The sequence below is a fragment of the Podarcis vaucheri genome (genome assembly GCF_965113315.1).
Source record: "Podarcis vaucheri genome assembly, chromosome: 1".
NCBI lineage: Eukaryota > Metazoa > Chordata > Lepidosauria > Squamata > Lacertidae > Podarcis > Podarcis vaucheri.
Window position 1 is genome coordinate 34,585,754 of NC_138759.1, and position 18,126 is coordinate 34,603,879.

An 18,126-nucleotide genomic window follows, 5' to 3' on the forward strand; every position below is an offset into this window, starting at 1 on the left:
TTTTGAGATGGTGGGCAAGTATCTGATGCCGTGTGTTTAGTTTGAGTGTTTCACTGTTCGGTTCAATCGCTCTTGCCTTTTTGTAACGGCAAGGTTTCGATTTCTGGAGCATAGTAAGGAAAAGCGAGCCGAGCAGCAGTTCTTTGGAAGGGGCTAAATGCTAGTTAAACATCGGTAGTTTCAGTTTTCTGGACCACCGCTTTGGAGGAAAACAAAGTGAAGCAGAAGAACGAAAGCAATTAGGTGACATTTGAACTTCCTGTCTGAGCAAATTTGGTCTGATTGCGAAAACTGGTGGTGGATTTGCCTGCAATTTCAAGGAGATGCCTTTCCTGTAGAATCCCTGACATGAAAGCAAACAGGCACAAAGAAGGCCTGGCAGGGGGAAAAAGCAAATATACCTGATAGCTTCTCTCTTTTTTGGCATGCTTGCCTATTGCTTTGCTTGTGCATTATTCATCTATATCACAGACATTTAGATTTTTAGGATATATTAAAATATGTATAATCTCACACACCATTTGCTACCTTTTTGCCAAACTGAAGGTGACATTTGAGCATTTGAGAAAGTCAGCTATAGTCTACAGAAACATAATGGCACAATAAAATTGTTTTTAGAACGCCACAGGATTCTTTATCGTTTTAACACCCTCATATGTTTATATAACTATTACTATCAGGTATATAATAACAGCAAAGAGGATTGTGACACCTTAAAGGCTAACAAATTTATTATGGTATAAACTTAGGCCATATTAAATTTTTAAAAGATGTCACAAGACGGTTGCTTTTGCTGGGGCAGATTAACATGACTAGCCATCTGAAAATAGGTTGTATTATGTTCTATTTATTAAGAGGTATACTTGTAAGGCAGGAGTTACACAAACTAGGCTTTCCAATACAGTGCCATATAACATTAGCAAACATATCTTCAAATATGCAGATAAGCTTGAGTGCCATATCACAAACACATAGCCGCAGCCCAGTTTAAAAAATGAGATGCAGGATTGTTTATTGAGAAATAAGTCCTACTATGCTCAATGGCACTTAATCCCAAGTAAGCATATGTAGGAATGAAGCCTAATGTGGTCTCTGAATAGGCCAATCCTGTGCATGTTTGCTCATAAGCAAGTTAAACTAAGCATAATGGAAGTTACTCCAAAGTAAATGTGCCCCTTATTGGGCCATAGATTCAATCAAACTGGGTTCTATTTAAATTTGGAATTTGGTAATTTAAAATAAATTGAGAGATTGTGTGTGTGTCCACACACAAACACAACATATTTGTTTTCATGCATTTGATTTTTGTTAGCTCAAATTAGTTTGAGGTACTTTGCAAATATATACAACCCAGTCAGATAGGCTGGATACAAATAATAAAAATATTATTTCTGCTTAAATTGAAATGGGCCATTTAGGAGATATACCCAAAGCATCAGCCAAATGTCATCTGGGAAGCTGAAATTCCCACCAAGTAAGATGAAGATTATTTCAAAGCAGATGTGCTAGCTAGAGGTTCAGGGGACATCATCCGCAGGGGGATTATCTGTAGCTTTTATCTTGGGCGAAGTCGTGAAGGATTTCTATTTCAATTTACACCTTCGCCAAGGTAACATTGGCAGGATTTGGTACCGAGGAGATCTTCTAACTTGTAAATAGATGAACCCACCCCACCCCACATCACCCCACAAGTAGGCCCTGGGCCCTCTGGGGGAGGAGCTCAGGGGGTTCCTCCTCCGGTTTGGCTTGCCACTTCCTGCCCTAATCACCCGAGGTCTCCAGGAGCGCTTACCTTGGTCGGTGATGGACCTGATTCCTAAGATGTCGGTGACGGAGTGGGAGGAGGGCCACGTGCGAGGCATATGGACGGCGCTGTGGATGGTGGGCACCCCGGGCGGGGTGGGCACCTTGGCCCCCGCCGCCGCCGCGATGGGGCTGGGGTAGGAGTAGATGTGGTTGTAAGGCAGGGCGGGCTGCGGGGCCGCCTGGTGCTGCTTGTAGGAGTCGTAGTGGCTCTGCTGCGAGAGGTTGCCGATCTTGTTGCGCAGGATGCGGCTGATGGAGCTGACGGAGGGCACGTTGTACTTGTCGCACACGCCGTCGGCCAGCAGCCGGTCTCGGATCTCCCAGGCGAAGATGCCGGGGTCCCTTTGTTTGTAGGTCCGGATATGCTTCACCACCGTGGGCGTGGTGACCCGGGGCTTGCTGCCCCCGATGGCCCCCGGTAAGATGGAGCCCGTCTCGTTGTAGCGCGCCAGGATCTTGCTGACACAGCCGTGCGAGACGCGCAGCTGCCGGCTGATGTCGCACGGCCGGATGCCCAGCTGGGCTAGTTCCACAATGCGGAGCCGGATAGCGTTGGGCAACGGGCGCCCGTTGACGAAAACTCCGCCGAGCTGGTTCACCTCCCCGAAGGCTGGCTCTGTGGGGAGAAGCACACGCACCGCCACATAGGACTCGCTCGGGGAAACAAGCGCAGCCCCGACGCCCCCCCTCCAAACCCATCTCTAGCCTACTTGGGAGGAGGAAGCCGCCCCGCGACTGCAAGGGGGCTGCTGCATTCCCAGGGATCGGGCCAAGCGCGCCACGGAGCTGGAAGCAAGGTCCACGCAGAGCCAGGCCTCGCTTTTCCCTCGAGGTACGGCTCGCCCCCGGGTCACCGACCTTGGCAAGAAGCGAGGCCCGCGGGAAACGGTCACAATCCTAGGCATGCTTCCCTGGGAGTAAGGCCCCCTGAAGTGAGCGGGGCTTTCCTTCCAAGGTTTGGGCTCGGGCTGCCAAAAAAAAAACCACAGAAAAACTCTTTTCGGACCGCGGTGGCCCACCCGTCCGGAGAAAATGCTATTTTTTGAGGAGGGAAATCTCCTCACGAATCTCCATCCTAAAGCATCCGTCTGCAGCTCTGGAACGGGCGCAGCAGCAGCAGCCCGGGCCGCGATCCTAAAACACCCAGGCTTGAGAGGGAGTCACTTATGTGGAAACCACCGTTTTGCAATGAGGCGGGACGGGAGGGGGTGAGAAAGTTCGCACCGAGGCGTTACTTGGAAGCAAGTCCTGCTGAAACGGGACCCGGGCTGCAATTTAACCCACTCACCTGGGAGTAAGCCCCCTTGAGCTACAAGAGCGCTTGCTTCTGAGTAGACACAGCTAGAATTGCGCTCTTGAATGCAGATCCAGATGCGAATAAACAAAACGAAAGGGCGGTTGTCGACCACTAATTTATGCCCCCTCTTCCTGTTCCTCCCCCCCTCTTTTTTTAAAGAGTATGATTAAAATTATCTGGTCTCGTTCAGCCTGGAAAATTTAAGTTCTGGGAAATGCTGGCGAGGCAGCGGCGGGAGCTCCTCTCCTAAGCCAGCAGCGCTTGGGAGATTCCCTCAGAAATACAAGTAGCTTAAAGCTAAGGGCGAAACGCACGGAAAGAGGGCACCTCGGGGGACGAGGCGCCCGAGCTATCTGCCTCCCTCCGGGCGAGCCCCAAATTACAAGCCCGACCTGATTAGGATCGCCCGCTGCGGCTGAGGCTGCTGACCCTTCGCGCGTCCCTCCAGCTTGTAGGAACAAGAGCGAAGTCGAGAAGGCGCCGCTGCCAGCTCCTGCCTCGCCAGCCCCGCACCCTCCTGCCTTCTCCCTCCCCGGCCCAACTTACCCATGGCTCGAGTCAGGGCAACCGCGGAGCGGGAGAGACGTGTGCTGGGGGGTTGCTTTTGCTTTTGCGTTTTTGGGTTTTTCAAGATCCCCCAAGGAAACGAGGCGACCGAGTGCGCCTTGGCCGGCCTGGCGCAGTGCGCGCTGGAGGAGGAGGCCCCGGCGGCTGCCTCCGATTTCCACCACGCGAGCCGGCGACGGTGTCAAGGAAAGGAACCCCGAGGAAGTCACTTTCCTGAGACAGGAGACTTAAGTTCTGCATTTCAATCTCGCAGCAGCGTGGGCTGGGCTGGGCTGGCCGGGGCGGCTCAGGCTATCACTCAGCAAGGGAACGCCCCCGCCAAGGGCGGACCTAAACGAGAACGGGCCCTCTCATTGGCAGAGGAGGGTGACAGACATGCTCGCCCTGGAAGGGCCTTCCGTTCGCTTTCGCAGGCGGGCTTGGATCGGCACCTGGGTTCCCGGCGCAGGGGCAGCTCGCAATAGGTACGCGATAGCTGCGCATTAGCAAGGAAACTAATGCCGGAATGTGCCAGATGCATTAATGAGACGGGTAAGCAGCTCAAGACTGTATAGTTTTCATTAGAGAGGGTCCACCTTTTGCCGTCCAGAACCTGCAGATTTTCAGTGGGTGCTAATAATGCCATTTTTTCCCTTCTACATTTGCGGGCAAAGTAATGTTTTCAAAAATCAGAACGTTTCCCCTCCCACCCACCCACCCCCGCACAAGAAAGTATACTTCTTTTGTAAGAAATTGGTTGTGCGTTCTAGGAAAGTGTCAATAATTTAAAAAGAGCTACGGATGTCTGTCTAAGGAAAAGTATTAATACAGTGATCAAATGGCAACAGAAAGTGGGGAGTCAGCGGATCCCATTTTCTACACATGAAAAGAAACAACAATAACTTTTGAATTCGTGGCTCCATGAACGAAATTACCACATTTACGTTTACGCACTTAAATCACCCTAGCTGCCTACACACACTTTTTTTTCTTTGTTGAAACCCGGAACAATTACGGTAATCTAAGTGGCTTTCTATGGGAGTCGCTTCCCCTAAGTATCCTTATGACAGCACTCCGAGAAGAAGAAAAATCAGCAGAGCTACAACTGCCCAAAGGCAGATCGTGATGCATTGCTGGCTGGCGGGTACAATTTCCTCTAGGCATCCATAGGTCCGTAGGTACCTATTTTTTAAATAAATAAATAAATAAAAGTTGCAGGGTCCTAAAACGAGAAGGTCACTGGCCCATTAACTTTCCCCTCCTGCAAACGTTTGGCCTGTCTTTAAACGTAGCTCCGCCAACGTGAAAATTTAAGTAATTTTGGAGGAAGTGAAAGAAAAGTGCTGGCCGTGCTTGTGGCGAGCTGGGCTCGGCAACATGTTCGTGGATGTGAAAGGCTGTGATGTGTGTTTTGGCTGGCACCGTGGTGCTTCTGAATCGAGAAGTCTAATGTTCAGAATATTGACGCGCAGCGCAGATAACACCCGCAAAAACCTCAAGGCAGAGTTTTCTGGGCATTTTTTTCGCCCGGTTGCTAAGCAGGAACCTTCTCCTTAACGCCCCCCTTCCCCCCCAAAAAAAAATCACTAACGCACGTGCTTTAGGGAATGGGCCTTCTCGTGTTTTAGGATCGGGTGGCGAAGGGTTTTCTTGTCCAAGAAACACCATCGGGCCCATTAACGACTCCGTGTGAAAACACTCAGCTAGAACAGTGAAAATCTGGTCGGCGGTTCTTGCAAATGGCATCGCCGAACGGAGCTGAGCAAAGCGGTCAGGCTTTTCTTTTAAGAACGAATAAAGGCTGTTGGGAACCCAGCGCCGCATCAAACGGGGTCGTCTGGGTTTGAATTTGAGTCGAATCCCTAAATAGGAGTGACTGGCGTACCAAGTGGAAACCCGAGGCGAAAGAAGCTGCCTTGTGGCCAGTGTTGGTGGAAGAAAGAGCTTGCTATGGGCCGGGACGGGTGCTTTCAAAAGCTCAGAATATCCACTGAAATCTTTGCTCCGTGCAAGAATGAATAGGGGTTTCGTGTGTTCTCCGGAACGTGGTTTGAGGCCGCTTACAAACCAGCGCTCCACTTCTAAACAAAGAGATTTCTTCCGAGCTAGGGCATGCAGACCTCGTGACGCAAGGGAGCCCCACACCACGGAGATGCGCGGTCACCCTTTCGCTACAAGACTTTCCCCCAGTGATAAGAAGTGTGGATCGGAGAGCAGCGGGCCACAACCACCGCTTTGGGGTTAAAAAGGAGGCCAGTAGACAGGGCATTCTCACGCAGGCTGACTTGTGAAACTGGCAATTGTATCACTTGAAATGTAAAAATAAAATAAAATGGATAATGGACTCGTGGCGAAATTTAAGCAGCTCTCCAAAACAGCGCCGAAGAATTCTGGGTAACACCGAAGTCTGCATAGGCTGTTGGAGCCTAATGAATATTATCAGTTAACGACAGACCTGGGCCGGCAAAAGGACTATGTTGGACTTAATTCGATTGCACACCCCGAGCCGTAAACTAGTTACCGTGAAACGCTGGGGCTGGAACATATTTTCTTCTTTTTTTCATATCCTTGTCCCTACAGTCCTAAATATCCATGAGGTGGAATTATGGTGATGATGATGGTGATAACAACAACAACAACAACAACAACAACAACAACAACAACAACAACAACAACAGATTTAGAATCCTGTTGTCATGTTTAGTCAATGGCAGTCACCTCAACCCTATCAAGTTGTTTCAAGCCCTGTTTGTTTCAAGGTGCCCTGTCACTGCTGTCATTTAAGATCGCAGCCGAAGCACCTCGAAATCCTAATCGTTCCCTTTTAACTTCCCTGTGTGTAGATCAGGCTGCTGATATTCCAGTTCTCCCCCTGAATTTACCCAAGAGTGAAACTCTTTGACCCACGCCCCAGTGAAGCCTCGCTAACTGGACAATAGATATCCCCCAGCCCTCGTCGCGTTTATGTGGATTTTCATGACACTTCCTTCCAAGGACCCGTGAGCTCATGATCAGACCAGAGTAAATCCTGGCATTCCAGTTTAAAGGGGGAGGCGAGTCCTTGTTATTGGGACTGGAGTTTTAATCGGTAACAGCCGCTCCTAAACACTTTTATCGCGGAAGGCGGTTCAGTGGATTTTATAATGGGACTTCTTTCCAGTTGAGGTTGCAGTCCTTAATTTCAAGCAAATCGCTACGTTAATCTTCCTAAATAGGCGTGATAGGCTTGAAGTAGACAGCTTCGCCCACGACTGCACCCCTACTATGCCCAGTTACTTTGCAGGAAGCTTCACATTTAACTCATTGTAATGGATGTCCTGCATCGGTCGGGGGTTGGACTAGATGTCCTTTGAGGTACCTTCCAACTGTATGATTCTATGAACTTATTTCCGAGGAAACGCGCATGGGATGGTGAAAACACCTCACGTGCCTCCGGACCCATCTCCGATCGGCGACCCTCCGACCTGACGGCCGTTTGAACATTTGGCCCTCTGATCCCTGGCAATTCCTGCCACCCACCCTTCTTCTGGCAGTAATGTATGAGGCTTTGTTCTAGCTTTATTGGTTTGTTTGCTTGTTACATTTGTATGCCGCCTTTCCTTCCAAGGAGCTCCAGGCGGCGTACAATGGTTCTCTTCATCTAATCCCCACAACAACCCTGTGAGATAGATCAGGCTGAGAGGCCCAAGCTCACCCAGGTGGCCGGATGAGGATTTGAACCCTGGTCTCCCGTGGCCTAGTCCACACATTCCGTCCACCCTCCTAACGTCCTAGAAACGAGTCCTCCGGCCATCTCCATTCCTTTTTGCGCGTTCCGCTCTCGCCCTGAGGCGTCTTCTTTTCCCACCCAACCTGCCCGTCCATACCTTCCCGACCCCCCACCCCGACCCCCAGCCACAGCCGCTCCAGCTCCGCCTCTCCCATCCATCCCACCATCCCTCCATCGCTGCCTGCTTCCCGGTTCTTTTTTCTCAATGTGTGTTCCTGATGTGGTCCTGTCGGAAAAGCTCGTTTACTCTGCCCGGGTCCCCAGTGGTTTAAGGATAATGTTTATCAGGAGTGAACGTGCTCAACTTGTTTCCATTGAACTGCTGAGTGTGGGCTGAAATAACAAAGGTCACATCCACAGTGAGCCGGGCGAGGGCGAGGGAGCCGAGAGGAATATGAAAACATTATAATAAACAGCAGCCTGTTGATCGCGCTGACCTGCCTGGCAAAAAGATTAATTTCAGGTACAAAATAATGAAATAATTGGGAGGTAGAGAAAGAGAAAAGGAGGAGGGGGTGCAGAAGAGGAGGAAGGAGGGGGCTGGATTGGAGAGGTCGAACAGAAGGTTTCCTTTCCTGCAAATCTAATCGTGCCATAAAAAGGGATGCGAAATAGTGCGCGCCTCGGAGCTCTGGGTAAACTCTTTTGCTGGGCTGCGAGGTGTCCCCGTCTGGCGACTGCGGGTTCCTGGGATTCGAATGAGAGTATTACACCCACTGATACCTCTTTTTCTTGGCTCCCCGCTGCAGAGGAGCGGGGCTCAAGGCACCTCAGGCCAAAAAGGGACTGAGGAACAAAGACCGGTGGGTTGGGTTTGAACCGTGCAGCTCCTGGTCCTGGCACTCAGAAAAGCCCAGATCCACCAGCGGATGGAGAGATCAGCCGGATCCTATCCATTGTTCTCATTAACTAGGAACACTTCCATTGAACTCAGTAGGACTTGCTTGGCTAGCACTCAGGTCCTGTTTGCGGGTTTCCCACGGGCCACTCTGAGAATAAGATGCAGGACTAGATGGGCGATTGATCTGATTCAGCAGGCTCTTATGTGTGTTGTGTGTGTGTGTGTGTGTGTGTGTGTGCGCGCGCGCGCGCGCGCGCTGCAAAGAGCTCTGGGTTGCAAAGTGCTCATTGCGATGAAAAAGTGCTTCAGCACTAAATGACTCTTAAATCATTGTTAATATATTGAGTAGTATAATTAATACGGTGGTGATGGTGGTAGAGTTGGGAAAGAAATCACTCCCCTGCGAGAATGAACCCGCGCAGGCTCAGCGCGTAAGCAGCCAGGATGCAACCCTAAAGGCAGTTACCTAGGAACGCAATGGGGAGCTGTTTCTGAGTAAACATGGATATGATCGGGCAGCAAACCGGAGGCGTATTTAAATACGTACATTACAAGGTGATTTATTGCCCGAGTCATAACTCAGCTAAGTGGAAATGTTTGCATTTCAGCCCGTTTATTGCTCTGGCACGTTAATCCTTCCCTGATTATTCCGACAGGGATTCTCCTCCAACGCCTCGAGATTTTATTTTATTTATTTTTTGCTGAGAGGAGGCACGTTTGGGAAGAGAAATTAAATCAAATCCAACATGATCAGTCCGATCCAATGCAGAATGAGACGTGCCTTGGCAGATCCTACGAAGATTTAGGCGCCTATTGGAATAACGGCCTGCAGTGCACCTAAGAGGATCGGGTGAAAAACGTTTGGGATGGGAATGTCTTAACGTAACTGGGGCTTAAAAATTCCAATCACGTCGTCTTAACTGTCTACTCAGCAGACTCTACTGGACTGAGACTAGACAGGGGGTGGCTGAGCGGAGGCATATGGGCGAGGGGGCAACATTTCAGCGAGTTGACATCCCCTGATTTATTAAATTGCAACGAACAGGGTGACCTGATCTAGAAATTCCAAGATCAGAAATAACGGGAGCGTGAACAGGATCCGGCATAAGAGGAAATGCGTGGCTAATTAATTCCATTGATTGATGGAAATGCTTTGGCTAAGTATAACTAACCCATGTATTGCAACTTACTTTGAGTAGCTTGGGGTAGTGTGTTTTGGCTGCTAATGTGTTGTCTACTTTAAGGCTGCGATCCAATCTACATTTTATTTATTTATTATTATATATACGTTCCACTTTCCCTCCAAGGAGCCACACACTCCCCGATTTTATCCCCACACAACACTTTGAAATTTAGACTTTTGCGTATTGTAGGGAGAACAGCGAGGTATCTGGGGAACCATTTCCCCTAACTGGGAGAGAAGTGGGAAGGGACAGATTGCCCACCCAAAAAGACCAGAGACTTGAACCTAAGTTTCCCCCATCAAAGTCCACTGTGAGAATAGCTGTGCCCCAGTACTGGACTCAGTCTGAATGGGTTCCAATTTCAGTTCTACTTGCCAGAACAAGGGGCGTTTATCTCTCTGGCACTGTCCCCATTTGTAAAACGGGAGGCTGAAGTATTATGCACGGTTACTTAGGAGTAAGTCCACTTGAACCCTGTGGGATTTCCGTCGCGCATAGACTCGGCTGCTGCAGCCCTTCCCCTGGCGCCTCGCCACACCAAGTGCAGATTGCTATGAGGTCGGACCGTAAAACTCTCGAAACCGCCGCGTGCATAGCCTGCGTTTCAAAATGGGAAGTGGTTATGATAACAGCTTCTAAGCAGGGTGTCCTTAATTACATCCCATTCTGATTTTCTACTAGTGTGGTAACTCACATCGGCAGCACTCAGACGGGATGTGTTTCTTAAGTCACATCTCCAGAATCCTGATCCCTGGAAGGACCTCCCACAGAAATCAGTGGGACTCTAACAGCGCCATCATATGCAAGGTCACTCAAAAGTTTGCCCCATTACATTGAGCAGAGCTATCACAACTTCTAACTGTTGAGTGTTCAGACTACTGCAGCGTCTTTATGCGGGAGCAAGTCCTGCTGGACTCGGTGGCACTTACTTCCGAGTAAATGTGTACAGGATCGGGCTGCCAGATGTACAGCATCAAGGCATATTCCAGCGAGCAATCCTGAATCTACAGCTCTCAGTGTAAATCTCGTGGTTTGTACGGTTCAGAACCTGCAGCTGTAAAACTCTTGACATTTCCCCCCTCGACAGGAAACACAATTTATAGAATGAGCAGCAATGCGAGCCTGACAGTATACCTTACCAAACCAAACATCTCCAGGGCCGGTTTCCTTGCACAACTCCCTCAAGGTCACCCGCTGCTGCTGAACACCGCCAACCTGGAGCCCACGGGCACGTTTCAAGGTCTTTAAAGCGACAAGAACAATTATTTAAAGGAGGCTTTCCCCCTCTTGACCCACTCGCTTGATCGTATTCGGAGGAACTGGCAAGGCACTGCGATTGTTGCATAGTAATTGTGCACAGCCTTGCAATCCCCGTTGTGCACAACTGCGTAGGGTTGCAGTGCTGGTGTTTCTGCCTATGCCACTGGACTGTGGCTTGTTGATCTGAGGCCCCATCTGGTGTGACCTCCCGTTAGGGGCATCTGGAAGGGAGGGTCGCCGGTAGACGATCTTGGGCAGCTCCTGCATTTATTGGAAATGCCCAGCATTATACAGGAACATCTGGAAATGAAGGCCAGTGCCCATTTCAGGAGTTCCAACGTGGCGCCCCTGAGCACAGTCGTGCCACTGATGCCCACAAAAGCCTCTGAGCACTTCCTTCACTGCCCCTTGGTCATGAATCTGGAGTGCCAACTTCAATGAAATATTGGGGGGAGGGACAAGTAAGTCCCGCCCCCACAATCGATCACAAGCACACACACCCCATTTGAATGTCCATCAACTTTGCAGGGGCCGGACCCCTCAAATACCCATCTTCCTGGTCACACACAGATGGAAGAAGCTCCAGAGCAGGTATGACAGGAAGTCCTCCCTGTCTGGAGCCACATTCCCCTGTGTCCATTCTAGGCGACAGGAAATTTTTGTACTTGACTGCTCTAGTAATAATATATCCCACACCGACACCTTGGCATTTAAGCTCATCAACCGGATCCCATCCCTGTTTACCCAGAAGTAAGTTCCTACATTGCTGATCCTCAAAGAATCGTGGGAACTGCAGTTTGTTAAAATTGTTAGGAGGTCTCTATTTCTCTCCTAGAGCTACAAATCACAAATTTCCATGGGAAGAGGGATTGATTGCTCAATCACTCTGGAGATTATAGCTCCGGGAGAAGCCTAGGAGCCTCCTAACAATCATCAGCACCTTTAACACACTGCAGTTCCCAGTATTATTTGGAGGAAGTCATGACTGTTTAAAGGCAGCATACTGCTTTAAATGTAGAGTGCATATGGGGCCTAAATCGCAGCAGGGACTGGAGGCTGGAAGCTAAGCATAGGCCACTGAATGCCACGGGGCAGAATTACACTGCACTGGGCTCTAATGGCAGGGGGCTGAACTAGAGAACCCTTTGGGTCCCTTTGGGCTTTATGATGCTGTGGTATCGCAGTGCGCGGGCCTAGATCGATTCCTACCCAGCTACTTCCACAGACATTACCTTTTGGCCTGGGACGTCAGTCTGAAAGCGCAGCAGCAGCAGCCTCCAATAAACCGAAATACTTAAATAAAACGCCTAAGCCCCATCCCGCCCCCCCCCTTCTTGCTGGACAAAGTCCCCTGTGTGCGTTGAAACCGGCTGGATGTCGAGGTGGGAAACAAAATGGCATATGGGGTCATTCTTCTCCGCTGGGTCTCCTGGAGCTTCAAGACACACAGAGATATTCAGGCGGCCGGAGGGAGGCCGGGCCAATGAACTGCTCCCGGGGACGATTGATTGCACAATAAAAGCGCTGGCCCGGCCGAAATTAACAAGGATGCGAGTGTCTCCGCGAAGCGCCGGCGAGGACGGCCTTGCGCCGGGGAGAGCAGGAATGCCGCTTTTTCCGAGCGCCGCGGCCAAACTGCAGTGGGTGTTATTCCAAACGCCTAAGGAAAATAACAATTCGGACAGAGACGCGGCCTCTGGGGAAGGACAGGAGGGGCGTCTGTGGAGGCTTCGCGCCGAGAGCGGAGATGCTGGATGGGGCCGGGGGCGAGGGGAGGAAAGGGAAAGGCTTGGCGGCTGAGTTTCTGGAGAGCAGAAGGAGGTCCTCTCTCTGCGCGTCTCTCCTCGCCGGCGCTCGGTTCAGTGTTTGGGTGGGAAGCGTTCAGGTTATGTGGCTGCGGAATCCCCTTCCTTGGAAGCAGAGTCAGGCTTCCTCCACCTCGGCCCTCCAGATGTTTTGAGACTACAGTTCCCATCATCCCTGACCACTGGTCCTGCTAGCTAGGGATCATGGGGGTTGTAGGCCGGAAACATCTGGAGGGCCGAGTTTGAGGAAGCCTGGGTTGGATGGCTATCTGTCACGGATGCTTTAGTTGAGATTCCTGCATTGCAGGGGGGTTGGACTAGATGACCCTCGGGGTCCCTTCCAGCTCTACAGTTCTATGATTCTATGCAGCCTCTTCACTTGGGGTGACTCGGGAGAGCTCTGCTCGCAGAACTTAATCGGAACCCTGTCTTGGCCCCGCTAGTCCTTCTTCAAGCAGCGCCTGGTGAAACTATGGAACTCTCTCCCACAAGAAGCAGTAGTGCCACCGACCTGGATGGCTTCAAAAGAGGATTAGGCAGGTTCGTGGAGGATAAGGAGGATCATCAAGGGCTGCTAATCATGGTGGCTCTGCTCTGTCTCTACAGCTGGAGGCAGCAAGGCTATTGGAAACCAGAGGGGAGAGCGCTCTCTCTGGTGCTCGAATCCTGCCTGCGCGTTTCTCACAGGCATCTGGAAGCTGCTGTGAGAACAAGCTGCTGGACTTGATGGGCCGCTGGTCTGATCCAGTAGGCCCTTAATATGTTCCAGTGCTGCAGAGTCTCTGAGAATATGCAAAGTGCGTTTCCCTCGTGCCAAAGTGGCCCACAGGGATTTGAGATTAAGGTGATGCGGACTTCAGACAACCATATACCTCGGCACTTTTTGCCTAGACGTAAGCCACGATTTGCTTGACATAGAGACCCAAGGAAAACCTCTGCAAATGACTGTTCGGTCAGGATCTAAGACTATAATTTTACACCACAGCTCGAAAATCTCCACAGTAAACACGCTTGGGCCGAGATGAGTTTTTAAAAAACCCTAGAATAATGGTTTAAGAAATGTAATTGTATACTCTTCTGTCCCCTTAAATCTCTTGAAACAAATGCATAAAATAACAACACAGACTTAAAGGGGCTTGCGTGGAGCAAATTCCACTGGTTTCGGAATTCGCGTTCTCACGAACGTGTTTTGGAACCTGGTGCGGCTCGCACATTTATCACGTATTTGAAGGTACCACATTAACAACCATCCGAAGCACATTTACTTGGAAGGGAAAAGCCCCCTCTGGTGGGGATGATGCAAGATGGGCCACACATCTTGCTGAGATGCTTTTATTTCCGATTCTATCGCGAACCGCCGAACTTCCATTGACTTCAGCTGAACTCGAGTGCCTTTGCCAGGCTTATATAGGAGCTCGTCCCATTCAGAGGGGGCACGCATAGCATAGGACCGGGCCTCAAGCCGGTAATTTCAAGAAGCGAAGTATGGCGCAGCGATTCGGTTTCCTTACAAGTACTGCACGGAATTGCAACCTTGCAAGGAAACTGTACGCTGCGAGATTTACTTCCGAGTAAGCACATTTCGGACGGCCTGGATGGACATCAGCCATAGGGCCTCCTTAGAATGGTGCTGGCTGCCTGCGGACCGGGTGACAGTCCCCCGCCCCCAGCCGACGCTTTCCTTCTGAACATTTGTTTCGCCAGTCTGAAGTAGTGAGGTGAGAATGACCTTCACAATATTCTTGAAGAGCGAGGAGGGAGGCGGCTCCCGCCTCTGTTTGGCTTCCCCATCTGCTGAGCACGTAGCTCAAAGACCAGCTCGAGAAGACGACCCTTTGCTCCTCTGCGCTCTCTGAAACACCCATTTGACAGGAGCCCCATGAACTGCCTCTGAAACCATTCAAGAAATTTGTGATTTGAGGTGGCGACCCCTCCCTTCTTCTCTCTAACTAAGAAGGAGGGCCCCTCTTCCTTCCTCTGGTAGCAGCTTGGAAACTTCCTTACTTTTTAATCCATAGTCAAAATGGTCTGCAGCACTGGCCTTAATAGAGGCTGGCATGCTGGCAATCCTCTCATGCTATTGGAAAAGGGCCTTTGCTCAGTGCCGATGATTTGCATGCACGCAGAAGGTCCTTGGTTCGATCCTCAGTAACTCCGGGTACCATTGGGAATGTCCTCTGTCTGAAGCCCTTGAGCCGCTCATGGTAGCTAGGACTAAGTCAGAAGGACCAAAGGTCTGGCAGCTTCCAGTTTTCGGGGGAAGCAAATCCCAGGTGCTTCCTTCTGTTCTGAATCAACAACATGGATATAGGGTCGGGCGTGGATCTAGGAACCTTCACACGACAGCTCCTTTTAGAGAGTGGATCTACTATCCGAAAAGCCCTCAGATAAATCATTGGGCCTCATTTCCGAGCAACAGCTAGATGCTCTGCAGAGTCAAGACACACCAACCTCTTATTGATTTAACTGGGCTTAAACTCGTCTAACTCTTCGTAATAACAAGCTGCTCAGAGAGTGAGACTTGGACAGCACAACCTCCCATTTTCCTTGCAGAAATGTGGCGAAGTTTGGAATGGCCCAAGCAGAATTTGGATGGCCATCTGTCAGGGATTCTTTAGCCTGAGGTGTATATTTGCTCCATTGAAATCAATGGGGCGGACTTCTGGGGATCCGGCTGCCACCGAGCGGCTTTAATCCAAATGTTTTGTCTTCCGCGGCTTGCGGCTTCCTTCTTGAGATAGGCGCACGCCAGTCTTGGTGTTTCCTCTCCTTTGAAATCCATCCTCCTTTTGTGTGCCGCATTTGTATACGCGGCTTTCCAATTGCGCCGACGAACGCCGATATAATACTTGCGGCGCTTTTGGGCTTTTGAAACAACCCTTTGCCTCTCGATTCCGTGCATGCACATGTAGCCATTATGATCAGATGTTCTCCCTCATGGATGCATAAGGATTTTGCTGTGGAATTTTAATCGTTTTTAAATAATGAATCTGAGGCTTTCCCATGTTCCCTCAAGACACTTAATTGAAGAAAAGGCCCTTTATCTCCTTCCCACATTCTGCAGAGGGGGCTTGCCTTTCGCTTGGATGTGGAGAGTCACGTCTAAGACGTGATGTTGTTGAGGGAATTCTCGGCGGGAGCGGAGCGAATCCGACTTGCCAAATAAAACAAAAATCCAGAAGCCACTTCGACTGCTCCCAAGTCGTGCTGAAGGGCACGAGACTTTTACGCGTGAAAAGAAAGTTTCACGCTGGAGGTGTGTGGGGCGGGGGAGGGGGGTGAGGCCGACCGCCGCTAACGACAGGGAAGACCGTGGCCCCGATCCGGCGAGAATCAGTTGTGTTTCGGTCCCATGGAAATCGACTAACCCCGACGCCTGTTGAGTTTCACGGCCTCCGTACCTCGAGCCAACTGCATGTTTACCCATCAGTAAGCGCCGCTTTATTCAATGGGTCTACTTCACAGTTAAGCCTACCACGGGAGCGTTTCACTCCGATGCGCATAGCTGTCAACTTTTCCCTTTTCTTGCGAGGAATCCTATTCGGAATATGGGAATTTCCCTTAAAAAAAAAAAAAGAGAAACGTTGACAGCTATGCCTATGCATTCTATTTGATGGAATAAATTCCCACCGGACATACTTTCCGCGCAAATCCGTTTAGGATCGGCTGCTAAATGTGTCTTATTTTCTCTGGATTGCGACTATGGGAACCGGGAAATTCTGTTTGGTCTTAAAAGTGCAATTGGAGACAAAAGGGCTGAGAACGGTGCAAAGCCAAGGAATTTCGGGGTGGAGGCTGTGTTGGCGCCTTTCTTAAGGTGTCCAGCCGCGCTTCGGCAGTGGTCACGACCCTACAACGTTCCCAAGAAACCCGGGAGAAAGTCTAAGGCTTGCCTCTGGGTCTCTGCCCCATATCTAACCCCCTGCGCTTGGCCTGTCAAGTCTTCTTCGTTATGGCTGCCTGTCTAGTTTTAATTTCCTCTCGGGAAGGCCAATCCATATCAATTTGATGGGATTCATTCGCTCCTAAGCCAGCGCTATTGCGCGCCATAAATCGCCTTGATCGTTCACTGGGGACGCAGCTTGAAGGCTCCGCGTGAAAAGCGGGTTTGAAAACGAAGGCCTCTTGGGCCGAAGATCCACGTGCGGGAGCAGAGAGATCCAGCCGAAAGAGGGTTCCTTATTCCAGGAGGAGGGGGCGGGGAGGAGAAGAAAGAAAGAATTTATATTGGCGTAGCGCTATTAACGCTTTCTCCCCGCGCCTCGGAGCGTCCCGAGTTTCCAGTGGGGAAATGATCATGGCGTTAAAATTAATTTAAAGCACACAGGAACAGCTGGAATAAAGTGCATTTATTTTTCACAAACTGTAAAATCACACACCCCCACCCCAGACTCCCCGCGGACGGTTCTCCCAGCCTTTCCCAATTATTCTGCCTCTTGCTGGTCAAGATCCCCTTTCCTCGAGGTAGTCGGAGTCTGTCAATGGCAGCAGGACTGCCGCCCTGGGCGAGATCTTGACTTTCAAGGCGGCCCGGGAGGAACAGCGCCGCGTCGCAAGTTGCGCCTGCTCTTGGCTGCTTGGACTGATGGGTTGGCTTTCCTTAATGATGTGTTAGTTGCTTTGGCTGTTTTAATAACTTTGCCTCCACTTGCTCCTGGCCGGTCCCATTGGATGGAAACTAGCCAGTGTCTAATTAGGGTTTTCCTGGAGAACACATTGGACTGAAATGTGCAGCACTCAGCTCATTTGCGTTTGTATTCTTTTAAGCAATCTCTTTATTTTTATTTTTTTTAAAATCACAGCACAAAGGAAAATATACACATTTTAACGTCTCGAGCTCAAAAGCTGCGGAAAGCCGGATTTTAAAAGCGTATTTGGTTTTAATAAAGAAATCGGTTTCTCATTTGTCACATGTTACATGAATTTAGAGTCGATGGGGCGGGGGGGAAGCCCGCATTGTTCTGTCCTCAATTACAGTGAGCAATTGGGAATGTCTGGGCAATTTTCTCGGTCTCAGCAAGGCTGAGCGGGCTTTCGGATTACCTTGTAACAGCGCCATCTAGAGGACCTCCTCGGGCTAGGCGGCGTTTTAGGTTTGAGGGACGCGGTGATGGTTATTGAGATGATGAAACGAGGTGTTAGGGTCGTCTATTTTAATTTTGGGACTATGGTTGTCTGAGGCAGAAGTGATGATCCACTTTGGGAAAGGCCTTTAGGTCCTCTTGTTGCTTATTTCTCACATGTCGTGCCTTGATGGCGAGGAGAGAAATTAAAGAACCGAATTAAACAAGGAAGGGGGAAAAATTTGAAGGGGCTTTTTCCTGGCATCAGGTGAGTTGAAATGTCTCATTTGTTGTTGATGGACATTAGAAACATTTTCCCGCTGCCTTCAGTGGAATGGGACCGGATCTCGGCAATAAAAACAACCCAATCATTCCTCCTCCTGGATCGAGGCCTTTACAAACATAGAGAGACAAGCTTCCGCTTACAAACCACTTGTCTGAGTGCTAAGGTCCACTGAAGTCAGTTCCAGGACTGCTCAGGAGTAAATTGCTTGTGAATTTCTGCCAGTAATAAATGAAGGGATATCCAAACAGAGACAGGAAACATTAACCCGC

At 50.0% G+C, this 18,126-nt stretch overlaps 1 protein-coding gene and 1 long non-coding RNA gene across 6 annotated transcripts in view; both read right to left on the minus strand.

Moving 5' to 3' along the window:
* The window catches only part of PAX9 (paired box 9), a 34,883-nt gene extending 30,938 nt beyond the window's left edge, over positions 1–3,945 (minus strand). For all 4 annotated transcript variants that reach the window (XM_082213691.1, XM_082213690.1, XM_082213689.1 and 1 more), the window contains exons 1-2: positions 3,650–3,945; positions 1,793–2,422 (exon numbers count right to left, since the gene is read on the minus strand). In XM_082213691.1, coding sequence (XP_082069817.1) covers positions 1,793–2,422; positions 3,650–3,653 — 634 coding nt within the window. In that variant the 5' untranslated portion in view covers positions 3,654–3,945. The remainder of the gene's footprint in view (positions 1–1,792; positions 2,423–3,649) is intronic.
* LOC309527274 overlaps positions 1–18,126 on the minus strand; it is a 439,252-nt gene that overhangs the window by 126,685 nt on the left and 294,441 nt on the right. The window lies entirely within an intron of this gene.